Source organism: Cavia porcellus, unplaced genomic scaffold (genome assembly GCF_034190915.1).
Source record: "Cavia porcellus strain 051 isolate PalLab524CR breed Dunkin Hartley unplaced genomic scaffold, mCavPor4.1 scaffold_1, whole genome shotgun sequence".
NCBI lineage: Eukaryota > Metazoa > Chordata > Mammalia > Rodentia > Caviidae > Cavia > Cavia porcellus.
The window spans coordinates 119,365,102-119,378,873 of NW_026947484.1; the positions used below are offsets into that span (position 1 = coordinate 119,365,102).

Sequence of the window (13,772 nt, forward strand, 5' to 3'; positions counted from 1 at the left end):
AGCAAGACTTTTGAATATAATTTTAACTCATATAGTAAGTTGATTTCTTCTTTATAAACTACATAAAATCAACACCGCCATTGCCCATCACAACCAGGAAAGAGGCACTACATTAAAAAAAAAAAAAAAAAAAAAAAAAAAGAAAAAAGATCTTCGAAAGTTTCCTGACATTCACATTTTCTTCAAGATGTATTGGTACTAGCTATTACTTTTATTAATACATCACCAGGAGTATTATTTATTTATTGTTTACTTTTAATTTGTATCAGTAGATGTCTGCAGTACATGATTATACTCATTGTGGGCAGCTGGTACAGGTATATAACACATCACAATTCCTTTTACAGTGCCTTCTTCTCTCCCTTCTAATTTTAAAAGAAAAATCGCTCAGAAGCATTCCTCTCTGTAGTCCATGTTCTTACTATTAATTGCTATCACTATCACTTGTCTCTTGTCAGTTACTATTGTCATCTACATAGATTGTAAGATAAAGTGTCAAGCTGTCTCAAGAGTTTAACACAACCACTATTTTTTAACAAATATTTCATCTACAACTAAAAGCAACCTCTTTGTGTCATTTTTTTTTTTTTTGGTTTTTGGTATTTTAGTATACAATATTAAATAACATAAAACTTGTTTGATAAATTACATAAAACAACAGATATTTAAATAAGAATTTAAATAATAATGTGGGTAAATGACTATCAAACCTTATTGCTCCTACTCCCAGTATCTGTTGAAACCAGTTACTTTTTAAAGCTTTATAGAACTTTTGTTAAACCTACTCCAATTTTAAATGGACAGATTTCTTAATGTTGCTGAACTGTAACTTAACATTACATAAATTGTCTGAGTAAAGGAATACCTGATATATAACCTTAGCTTTTAGAAAATGGCATATTCTTTTGTGATTAAAGTATCAGTTTGTACTTACTGTACCTGGAATATCCAGGAAACTTACAGCTTTCAAACAGAATTTAAATTTAGTCTGTTTTCCTAGTAAGCTATGAAAAAATGGGAGGATCACACAGATCCTTGGTTTTGAAAATGTAACTATCACAGTAATTTTACATTGTGAGAAGTATCTTTTTGCTAAATCTTTTAAAATTAATTCTTATAAATGGTTACATAGTCACCAATAAATAGAATACATCAGGTGAAATTCACATGGAATAAAAGCATTGTATATCAATAGCAGATTAAACAGGTACTTAAGAGTTTCAAAAAGACTACCACTGGTAAAAAAATTATGAAAAATTTTTATTTGTTTAAGTTTTATATATAAGAATTAGAGAAAATGAATATTACTCCTTAGTATAGGATAACTGTACTCTTAGTAAACAAACTGGAGAATAAGAATGCATGGTAACAACGAATTTAAATTCATACTGTGCAATAGCCATTTTATATAATAGCTTTTAAAAAGACACCAGTTATAGAAAAAATGCAACATTCTATATTAACATGCACCCTAAAAGAGTGTCATTGCTTTCACTAAACAAATATCTTGAAGCACCAACTATGTGCCAGAGACTGGACTAGTTATTTTATTTTATTTATTTTATTTTTATTTTTTGTAATTTTTTTTTTGAAACAAGGTCTCACTATGTAGTTCAGGCTGGCCTTGAGCTCACTTTGTAGCCCAGGCTGGTCTAGAACTTGTGATGATACTCCTGCCTCAGCTTCTTCCCAAGTGCTGGGATTACAGGTGTGTGCCACCATGCCCATTAAGGACTATTTATTTTAAATGCTACTTCATTATATTAAAATTAAATGTCATAGACAAATACTGGTATTTTTTAACATGATGGGAGAAAAATCACAGTAATTTTTTCATTCTCCAAATAATTGCAATTCAATTTAATAGGACAAATGTTTGCACACAGTATGTAAACACTTTGAAAAATCAAGTATTTATCTACTCAGTCATATTTATAACTTCAAATAGGATTCTTTGTAATTTTGTCTCATTAGGCTGAAGTATTTTTGAGGCTAGATTTATGTTTTAAGGATCTTCAAACTCATACATGTATATACATACAGGAATTTCCAAGATATCACATTAGTATAAAACTGTAAATCTTTCTTTTGAGGCTTTTCTTTCTGAGTAAAACCTCAAATAAAAATGGGAGGGCAAAAGTTGATGGAAATATTTTCCTATATGTCTTATTTTAAGAATTTAAGTAAAAATCTTGAAGAACAAGTTTATTTGATATCAAGAAGTATGCTGAATACCTTTGAAAGTTTTACGGAGTTTCTAAGGCTTTCTTTTTGCTTATGTTATTGATTTACCCATCATCTATACATAAAATGAAGAGTGGAATTTAGACCAATAAAAAAATAATTTCTGAAGAGGTAGACAGGTGACGGGAGAATAAAATTGTAGCCTGCCATCCGGACGAGACAACTGAGGACCAACCTGTTTCCAAAGTCGGATTTTCTAGTTTTTGTTTCAAAATTGTTTCCACCACGGTACATGGACTTTCCCAATAAGTTTCATGTAAGTAAGAGGAAAATTAAATGTTAGTTTTCCACTTAACTGACTGTCTCCCCTAATTTGCTTTGTCTTTATAAACATCATCAAAATTTGTTTATATGTTATGCAAACAAATTGTACATGACACTGAATTCATACTGAAACTATAATTTCAATTCATCTAGTTATGTTTAAAAATTTCAGTATATTTATAAATTTTATTTTGTTTCCATTACAAAAGATCTTTTTCCTATGTCTAATATGTCCTGGTAGAAATATTAGGTATGTCATTCATTCATTCATTCATTCATTCTTGGAATCTAAAAACCAATAGAATTTTTGGTGTATGCAGGTATATGGAAACTATCTTAAGTAATTTTTACTTAATACTGTGACTTGTTTAAAATTGTTCTTGAAATTGACCTTATTTTCTTACTGGAGAGTAAAGACTCTAGACAAGTAGTTCTTATTCATGTATTCACATAAATTGCAAATCAAAACTGCAATAAATATTAACATTGTAAGTATATATCATTTTAAAGATAATCATTTAAAGAACAGTGTTTCCTAAGAGCATGTATTTTAAGTTTGTAAACAGATACTACTTTCAATTTATGCAATTATGTAACTTGCAATATAATTTATCAGATTTTTAAATTATATATTATGATATAAGTTATGTTTGAACCATGAACCTATTAGAATGTAGGTTATAGCAATATAAGTATCTTTAATTTAAATTCATCAGATGTGGCTAAGATAGTGAGCTTTATTTCAAGTGTTTGAACTGAATTAATAGTTCACAGAGATTTTTTTTTTTTTTTTTTTTTTTAGTTATCAGAAATCTTTTGGCTATAGGTATGGCTATAATTTGTTTATGTTTTTGGATACTGTGCATTAGTACTTAGTCTTGAAGAGCATTTTCATAAGTGCAATGAAAAATGTTATCTCTACACTCATCCAGCTAATGCAATGATTTACTGGTTTTGGAGACAAAATTGTCTGATTTAGCACACATTATCACTATACCAATTATAACAGAATTTGTAACTAGAAATTATTTGGACATGTCACAAAGTTTTAATCAGGACAAAATTACCAATTTTAGAATGCTTTGTTTCTATTGTTAGTCTGTAATAAACTCAAGAAAATACATTTCAAGAAACAGAAAACTTCATAATACTTTCTTCTAGCTTATCCTTTGTTATGAGTTGCAATATTTTCTCAATTTAATGGTTGATATTTTAGATGTACACAAAATTATTTGTAGACTGAAATTTAAGGCTGGAAAGTTATGATTTAAAACACAAGTGCTATAGGAAAACAAACACTCAAACCATTTAAAAATAAATTGTACTACAAAAATGTGTGCTTAAAATCTATATAGCATTTATGTTTATAGTTGTGTAGCTACAAATAACTAAATTCAATAGCTAACTAAAATAATAGTCTCCGAGTATTTTGATGTCATGAATATTATTTCTTTTTAAGCAGCTAAATCTAATCTGTGGAACATGCCACTCCCTAACACTGTGAGAATGGAATTCCATCATTTCTCTGGTATAATCATAATCAGAGCTGCACCTCTACACTATGAGAAGGTGCAAAACTGATGTTCTTTCACAGCCACCTCTTCTATGTCCTTAGCCCTTCTCCTCTGCTGTACCTAACATCTAAAAATATTTTCCCAATATGCCATCACCGGCATCTTCATTTGCTACTTTTATTTAAATATTTACATCACTAAAATCAAATACAAAAAGAGAACGCAACAACACAGTTGGTGGAATTTTCCACCTATCAAACATTATTTCATCATTGTTTTCCTTTGCCTGGATTTTTTCATTAGTACTTCTTTTTCTAGGTTGGCACTGTTGTGATACCAGGAACACATGTTTCTCAGGCTAACAGTGGTTTTGGAGGAACTGGTTCTAAGATATGATTATTTATTAAAAAGTGTACTTCATCAAAGTAATATTTTTTTTGAACTCATAAGAGTTGTCATGGTCCTCTATCTATCTTTAATTCTGAATATCACCATTCCCAGCAACTCTGTTTAACCAAAAATATTGGAGAACATTTCACAAAGAATAAAATAAGTAAATTCTTTGTCAAATGTAGTTTCTATCAAGTTCCTTCCTTAAGTGACTCAGTAAGATCATCAACTAACATGATGTTTCTTACACCTACTAATGAATGTTCCTGGAGTACAATATTGAACACTCGTAGACAGTATATACATTTTGATGGCAAACATAAGATGTTCTATCTATAAGCCATAAATTAGACTCATAAAAATTTGAGTATTTAGGTACGATTGACTAAAACTAATAAATCAAAGCAATTTTAGTAAATTTTCTCCACTCCCTTCTACTATGCCTTACATAATATTATCAAAGAAATAGTCTAAGCTACCCCCATGTACATTTCCAGGCATATTCTTCTACCTTCTTTAGGTAAATAATTTTTTAAAAAAAGATGTTTCATTTTTTTAATATGGGGTACCAATTAAAAAGCAATAATTATGATTACTATGTATCATTTGGATCCAACACGAAAACTACAAGAAAACACATCTTTAATCTTGACTATCGATATTAACAGGGGAAAAGTAGTAACTGGCTTTTGGTTCTGTAATTTAATTTATATTCTGAAGAGAAAAGCCATCTTATAACAGTTAACAGCAGTAATTTTAATTTAATAAAGTCTTATTTTACCTTCTTATCTTAAAAGGCCTGGACTGGTGAAATATTTTCCTCAAAAAACAAAACAAAACAAAACCTAAAATAGGAACCAGTTCGGTCAGACTGACACCTAATGGAAACTTTTATAAGAAAATAATTCTGTAAAGTAAAGAAAGCTATGTAAGTATGAGATAAGTAATTAAATCGCTGTATCAAACAAAAAAATCACACACAAGAAATACTTTGTTTACCATGAGTGCAAGTTTCCTTTAAACTTTATTACTAACATTTGCAATTATTCCATTCTAAAACTTATTAATCATTTATGAAGCAACTGCAATCATAAGCCCAAGTGCCAGTATCAAATAATTAAACAAAATACCTTATTTTCAGAAGTTCTTTCTCATTCCCCCAGCAAAGACAGAATATTACCTCCTCCATTTCTAACAAACCTTAATAAGTGGCCTTCAGCTCAGTCTTCCAACCATACACACTTACTATGTAGCCAACCAGCGTGACACCAACTTTCCAGACATCATCTAAGAACTCCATTATACTGCTTCGGTCTACTTTTCCGATTTCCCAGTGAAACAATGCCACCAGTGGACATACATATTGCATACTGTTAAATATAGTATAAGTACAGCATTTAAAACCCCGTGATCCGTAACTGGTGGACCCCTAGAGAAACAGGGTCATTCAAGAAACAAGGGAAGAACACTAGTTAGGCATTTTCCTGTCAGTGATAGAAAAGACAAGTGCAGAGACACCACCTGTGTTTTCCTTTCTACTCATCCCATTCTTACAATGGAAATCGCCTTGGGAGCATCTTAAAAGAAACTTAGGTAGCTTGCAGCCACTGCCTAAGCCCTAGAGTTGTGAATGTAGATGCCCTGAAAGTTTCTGTGGGATCAGACAGAGGGGTAGAAACAGGGGTAGGAGGGGCCTGAAGCACCCTTCACTAGGAATTGTAAGTACTGGAAGAAAGGCCAGTAGCTAATGGGAGAACAGGAGCCTGTGTGCCTCTGCCTCCTCGAAGGCACCAATCTCTCCGCCTCCCCAGGCTTCCGACAGCTCTCGTGGGCAAGAACCCAGCGGGAAAGATGTAATTCTCGCCGGAAGAGGCTCATCCACCAGAGGGAGAAGGTAGCTAGGGAGCAGCGCTGCTCAGAACGGGTCCCGGAAGCACTGGGAAGGAAAGCTTCCCATTCCATTTCTCCTGCAGCATCCACTTCTCAGGAACTCGGTCTTCGCAACCTCGTGCAGCACCAACATCTGGTGGAATCTTCTGGGCGCCTGGTAGGGTCTTGTCCTCAGGGTTTCTCCTCTCATCCTTGAAGGGTCTCCACCAGAGGGGCGCTGGCATCCCGCCAGAGAGAAGGGCACGCTGCAGAGCTCAGTAGTCCGCGGCCAGCCAGAGCTGGAGCCTCAGCCTTCGCTTGCACGGGGATTGACTTCTCCAGCTGCAACCTGGGGATCCCAACTCCTGCCACGTCTGGTCGTCTCCGGAGTGCCCGGGCCTCCTTCAAGGGGTCCGTGGGAAGTTGTTGCTCTTCGCTCCATCCGAATTGTTTTATCCTCCATCAACATTTGAAACAAACACACAAAAACTGGAAATAGGTAAAGGCTTTCTCTTCCTCCTGTCCCTCCGCAGCAGACCTGAGAGGGGGTACATGCCTTGGGTTTGCTGGTGTTTGAGACTCGTCCTAAAAGCAGAGGCAGGGAAGGCAGCGCTGAAGAGATGTCCCAAAGAAACTGGACTTCTGAACAGTCACTGCCTGCCCCAACCTCTTTCAGGAAGGTTTCCAGTTCCGTGCTACAGTGCAGCCAATCCGCTTCCCATTCTGTTTCTCCACCTCTTCGCGGAGAATCCAAACAGAAAGAAAAAATGCATATATATACTTATGGGTTCCTGAGAGACCCTTTGCACTTCCAATCTGAAAGTTCCGCGGGGACCCAGCCCACAGTCCCCCGCCCCCTCACAGCCCGGCCACCGGCTGCAGAGTGGCTCCGCTGGCCGGGGGTGGGGCTCCGGCACCGCCCCGGCGCGGGATTCGCGAAGTCACGAGCTTCCGCAAGCTCGCGGGGGCACCTTCGCCCACGGACACGCCCTTCTTGCGGAGGCCGCCCCCAGCGACCCTGGCTGGGCTGCAGATCCCTGCAGACAGCGCTGCCGACGGCTCCAGGCCCTGCGGTCATTGCCAACTTTAGAGTCGCCAGTCCGCGTCTCTGCCCCCAGCCGCACCCCACCAGAGCGCGCAGACCCGCCAGCCGGGGACGCCCAGCAGCCCGCAGGCTCCGCAACGCAGACCCCTTCCTCCTTCCTTCCTTCCTTCCTTCCTTCCTTCCTTCCTTCCTTCCTTGCCTCCTGCCTCAGCCCCTCCCCTCCCTCCGCCTCGCCCCCTGCCGCCCCCTCTCTGCGTGCACCCATTTTACAGTCTGGGTCACCAGAAGTGCCACGCACAGCCTTTCTGGTGGACCCCTAGCAAGAACACCGGAGAAAGAGCAAAGATAAAAAAGTGCTACCTTGGCAACCACAGGCGTTTAGTGGCCAGCTGGTGGGCTGGGAGGGGCGGCCGCTGCCCGCCTGCCGCTGGTACTCTCCTCGACTACGCGTATTCTTAAGCAATAACAACGTAATCCGTATTATCCACCCAAGAATACCCGTCACCGAAGAGAGTCAGAGGACCAAGCTGCCGCTGCCGCTGCTACCGCTGCCGCCGCTACTGCTGCGCCGCCACCAGAACTCTTGCTGCTGAGCCCGCCCCTGGCTGGGGCTGGGCTGAGCTTGACCGGGACCATAAATCCATAACTCGATTTCCCTAAAGGAGAATCCAAAGCTGTGCTCGGCTGCTTCCTGCCCAAATCCAAATGGCTGCTCTAGTTCCAATTCTGAAAGACAGATCACAAAATCAAGCAGTTAACACAGAAGGGTGCTCTCTTTCCCACTGAGGAGGAACGTGGCAAGGCTCTCTGGGCACAGGGGTGATAAGCAGCCTTCACTTTACCTGGTGGTCTCCAGTGTGTGGCTCTGTACTTGTTCTGCTCAGTGCCCACTCTGGTCTTGGCTAGCGCACTCTAGGTGCTTTGATTGAGTGTCATGGCAGCGAGAGAACCCTGTAAGAGATATGCATAGTTAAGCACACAAATATTACAGATGTATTTGCTTTAGGAAAGAAGTGAGGCTCAAATAAAGGGTCACGCATGAGTGAAATTTTTAGCAGTGTGTTTTGGAAGTACATTTTTCACAAGCCCAAGACGGTAGAATATAAACACTCCTTTAATTTACTACTTGAAATTGAATACTTATAAATCTACAAAAATAGTCACCTCTCCTTTGAAGGCCTTACAGCTGTATACAACATAATGGTTTTTAAAGATAAAGAAAAAAAAGCTTCAAGGCACACAATAATCAAACACGTTTTCCATAGTATCTGAACTCACTAAGTTGGCAAGCTGTTGAAGTGTCTATGATTTGAGCATTGTTTTGTATTACCACAGTGTTTAATTCCACAGCCCACCCTTCTTATACACAATATTAATGTATGGGTGTGCAGCTGCCGTGAGACATCTACAGAAAAGCCTTTGAAGCTCTGTCTTCATAAAAATAATTTGAGAAGACGACCAAGAAAAACTCATTTGAAAAGTGACTAATTTTGGCATTCAGAGAGAGAATCTCTGATTCTTGGGTGATCAATACGGGTTTTACTCAAAAGCTTTGTCTTAACACCCTGCAGTGGATATTCTGATAATAGAGGTTTATTGTTCACTAAATAAAATGGACAAGTGCAACGTCACTACCCAAGACATGCTGTAGCTCCATTAGAAAGTTCTCAATTTGCCTTCCGCTTTACTTCTCAAATACATGGAAGTGCATCCATGCAAGTGGGATAGGGAGTCTGAAAACATGGCATTAGACATTATGATTTCTCAAATTATGTAAGTGCAAATAGCTCTTCATCAAGGAGTAATTATATAACAGAGTCTCTCCCACTACCACAACTCATCTCTGACCTGGTTGTAATTTAGGACATTTACTCTTAATATTGCTCTTATTATTGTTTTTATTATAACACTTCTCCAGGCACACCAACTCATCATTTTTCTAACATATTGCTTACAAACAGAAAAGTCAACATGAATTCTAGGTTTTATGAACGATGCTTGGTATAGAATGCCTCATACTTAAAATAATTCAAAAGAAAAAATAGCACTGCCCAATTACTACCCTATTTTACAATATTTTAAGATAACTCTTAAGTACACCATTTACAAAAACTGATGCCAATTTAACAAATTAATAAACACTACTTTCTGCTGTTACCTAACAAGCTATAAAGTAGAGCTTTTGCCTGATGCTATGATAAAAAAAATCCAGAAAGCTGACAGGTTCTCTTCAGCTTGAACTCCTAGAAACAAAAGCCCTTAGGGAAAGTAATGCAATAGTCTATGAGCAAAGTGTACATTTGCTTCCGAACTCTTCCATTTAAATTTCAACTACCATTAAAAGGAAAACAACACACACTATACAGATAGGGTTTGATTTACTAAGTAGAATGTTTTTAATTCAGAGGAATGGCTAAAGCACACACACACACACACACACACACACACACACACACACACACACACACACAGAACCATATAGTGCATCAGAATCACAGCATAAATATCCACATAGCTTTTCAATGCTTTCCAAACAGTCTCCTTTACTTTAGCTCCTTCACAATTACAATTAATCTCTCTCTCTCTCTCTCTCTCTCTCTCTCTCTCTCTCTCTCTCTCTCTCTCTCTCTCTCTCTCTCTCTTTCTCTCTCTCTCCTTTACAGGCTCATAAGCTTTAAGAAACTAGAACAACGTACTCAATAAGCTTTTCTTTCTACTCCAGTAGCAGTAGCAGTCCTCTCCCTACCTACCCAAACGTTCACCCGTTTCAGCACCTGGACGAGTGGACAGCTCAGCCCAGGCTGACTGCCGACAGCACTTGCAGCAAACTGACGCTCTGAGCTCTAACCAAAGCTCTCTCGTGCTTCAGCGGGGTAGCCTGACTTACGAGAACACCATTTCCTACGAGACCACTGCCGCTGGGTGCATATTCAATTCAAACCTCCTTAAGCTGTCGGATTTCCCCCACCCATCCACCCTCCCTCCTTTTCCACCCTCCACACAAAAACAGAAAAGGGAAAAAAACCCCAGTACTATCAGGTCGTTTGCTGATCAACTTACACTTCGCTTTTGAATATTGGGATACTGCTAACGGAGCAATATCATCGGAGGCTTAGGTCCGCATTAAGTACCTTTGTTCATCGACTCCTGCAAGCCATGTTTATTAGAATCTACAATTCTCTCGCGCCCCAATAACTAGAGGTGTGTTTTGCGGGCGGGGGTGGGGGTGCTTTCAATACCTTTTGATCTCTCAAGGCCACCGCCGCTGACAGCTGGTCCCCACTACTTTCCCACCCTATCCCCCAGCTCCCACACCTATCCCGCCTAAAGGCTTGGTAATTAGAAACCAAATATACATAAAGAAACGCGACAAAGCAATCGGTTTGAGGAAATAAGCCAATTAAACCAAAGCAGAAATCTCTCTCTCTCTCTCTCTCTCTCTCTCTCTCTCTCTCTCTCTCCCTCTCTCTCCCCCTCTCCCTCTCTCCCCTTCTCCCCCTCTCCCCCTCTCCCCCTCTCCCTCTCCCTTGGCTCCCTCCCTTCCTCTCTCTCTCCCTCTCAAGTAGAAAGGGGGAAACACCAAGGAGAGGGAAAAATTGGGAGGAGGGTAGTGAGCCCACTCTTACAATCAATGGGAAAAACACTGTACACATCTTTACTGAATAACACGCTCGTCCTCAGACAAAAAGAAACACGTTTACCGATGTAAACAGTCTCCCTCTCCCACACAGCCTTAACGTTTGCCGAGATTTGGCTTACGGTATAGCAAAGTAACTGTCACAAATCCATCTCGATTGAAGTGCTTACCCTCTAAATCCAGGTTTCAAGCGGAACTCCAACTGTGTGCAGAAGCCGGGGAGTCATCTGATGCGCGGTGAGGTGCTCCGGGCTGCGGAGCTGCTTCCCTCCGAGCGCGGGTTACAGTGTTAACAAGCCCTGGGAAGGGACCTCAGCGCTCTGCTCTGGCTGTGCCCCGGTGCCTTCGCGTGGTGGCGGCTTGCTCACGCTTCCGAGGAGTCCCAGGCGATAGCCTTCAGCTGATGCGAGCTTCCAGAAAGGAGTGGGGAAGGGAAAAAAAATCATCTAATGCAATCAAATCGATCTGATCTACACCATCTGTCGCCTGCCACTATACACAAACGTTAAAATAGGAAAACGGAAAACACTGACAGCCCGAGAGGATTGGTCTGCAAAGAGTTCATTTTTAGCAGAGCATAATTGGGTATGGTCGGCGTACAGTTACAAAAGCTGCTGTTAACCATCCAGTAGTGGATCCCAAACATGCTAATGGTGGATTAATTGAGGAAGATCTGACGTGCGAGCTTCATAGTCTCTTATTCATGACTTCCCAATGGGAAAGGACCAATGCCTTGTGGGACTATGGTAACATACAGTCAAAAAGCTGCTAAGAAAATGGCTGTGTGTTCACAGCACCTCTCTCTGATAACAAACATATGTCGACTAAAACGGTTTAGTAGAATGGGAGGGGGGTGCTGGAGAATAAAATATTCTTCCTGGGTGTAAGCAACCCCCATATTCTTTCCTTTAAGATAAGTAAAAATAGATGGCATATCTTTATCATAATGGGGGAAAGGATGTTTAAAAGGTTTTTATCAAGATCAAACTCTGCCATGTAAAAGAAACGGAACACTCCTGTGCAGCAATTCCTGAAAGAAAAATCTATTATCATTTTTTCTCCTTACTGTGATCAAAGTAGATCCATAGCGTGTACTGTCTATAGAAACTCAGCCCAGTTAATCCCATCAGGATTGACTCAGGGTTGTTTAATGCCAGGTACCGTTTTGACTTCTTGAAATCAGGATGCCTTTTGGGCAAGGCATTTTGTATCATTTAAAATGGACATAATGAACATTAAATGTGATTGCAGTCAGGAAACAGGGATAGTTTTTCTTTCTTTCTTTTTTTTTTTTTTAATTCTACAATCATTCCCTCCAACCCAAATCCCTTCGGTCTGTTTCCAGTCCTTTCTGATCAGTTGATGGTGTAGGCAAGGAATGGGGGAGGAAATGGAGACATGCAGGGGGAGGTAAAGACAGTGTAGATTATCAATAATCAATAAATTCTATTCTATCCACAACAGAAAAATAGCAAAACAGAGGCCATTTATTAATTATTGATCATATTTAAATATAAATCAGTTTTAAAAATTAATGTTTTATGCATTGAAAGGAAATATATTGGAAATGGTAGGGTGATTATCTCCTGTATATTTGCAATTATAAATTATTACAAAAAGAATATGGAGCTGATCATCTAGAAGTGTGACGATGCTTATAATTGAAATATTCCATATTTACTGATTTTTGTCCCTCATCTGAACAGTGAAAACTTTGACCATTTGATTCTGTTTTTGCTAAGAACACATTGCTTAAATTCTACTTTAAACAATTAGTGTTTAGGATAATTCTTGAAGTAACTAAATGTGTCTCCATGAAACTTTGATAATCTCTTTAAGAAAGAAACTTGTGAGTTATGAAGTACACTAATCTAAAATATAGTTTGAAGACAAATGAAACAATTTACCTGATCTTTTGTTTCAGTATACAATAATTAAGCACTATTTTCAACCTATGCAACATTCCAGGGTCATAGTCAGAAATCCTGGTCTAAGAGCTCAGCTGTCTGTCGTTATTCGTGTCAAGCTATTGCCCCCTGCAGGTTAGGCTGAGACTGCAGACAGAATTTGGCCAAATACTCAGGAAATTTATGGTAGAGGATGCCATTCAAATTTTTAACTTTGTTTACATTGCAATTTAAACTATTTATTCAGTGGTATACAGTAAATTGGGAGAAAAATGAGCAATAAAAGATGATTATTTGAGTTTTTCCTCCAAGAGTTTAGCTTGACTGAACCACTCACTTTGTTATAACATACAAAGCACCTTGGTGCACTTAACATAGTTTTCTCCATCATTCTTTATTATTTCTCCAAAAGAATCAGAAGGATTAAGGGGGAAAAAAAGTGAGACAGAATTGAAATTATGATTTTTCAGTGATGTAGTCCTTAGCAATTCACTACTTGGTGTCAGTGTGCTCCTGATAGAGGCAGTGAAGTTCTTTCAAATCAATCCTTTTATACTCTTCCCACTACTGACACGATGGGCACAATTACACTGTTTTTTTTTTTTTCTTGATTGTAAAATGAAACATTTTAATTTCCATGTTCCTGCTACCCCATCATCCTTTCCCACAATCAACTTCTCCAAAAAGGCACCTAGCCAAGATGAGACAAATTTATAATTGACAGAATAGAAATTAAATTACATCAACATTTTCTCATTATTAGAGTGCAGAGTAGGTTTATGGGAACAGTGTTAGAAAGTTTAAAGGAAGACACTTTCTTTCACATTTCAGAAGTCAGTGGTGTGGTTATTCACACTGAGCTGTAAAGCAACCTGCAATGATATTCTGCTGCTATTTAAATA

At 38.6% G+C, this 13,772-nt stretch overlaps 1 protein-coding gene and 1 long non-coding RNA gene across 2 annotated transcripts in view; one reads left to right on the forward strand and one right to left on the reverse strand.

Moving 5' to 3' along the window:
- Nucleotides 1-11,700, reverse strand: part of LOC134477302 (uncharacterized) — a 95,720-nt gene extending 84,020 nt beyond the window's left edge. Inside the window, exons 1-3 of the long non-coding RNA XR_010049271.1 lie at nt 11,134-11,700; nt 8,169-8,277; nt 7,687-8,052 (exon numbers count right to left, since the gene is read on the reverse strand). This is a non-coding gene — a long non-coding RNA (uncharacterized LOC134477302). The remainder of the gene's footprint in view (nt 1-7,686; nt 8,053-8,168; nt 8,278-11,133) is intronic.
- Nucleotides 11,701-12,917: 1,217 nt separating this feature from the next.
- The window catches only part of LOC134476405 (basic proline-rich protein-like), a 143,668-nt gene continuing 142,813 nt past the window's right edge, over nt 12,918-13,772 (forward strand). The window contains exon 1 of the mRNA XM_063250317.1: nt 12,918-13,005. Within this exon, the coding sequence (XP_063106387.1) occupies nt 12,918-13,005 (88 nt within the window). The remainder of the gene's footprint in view (nt 13,006-13,772) is intronic.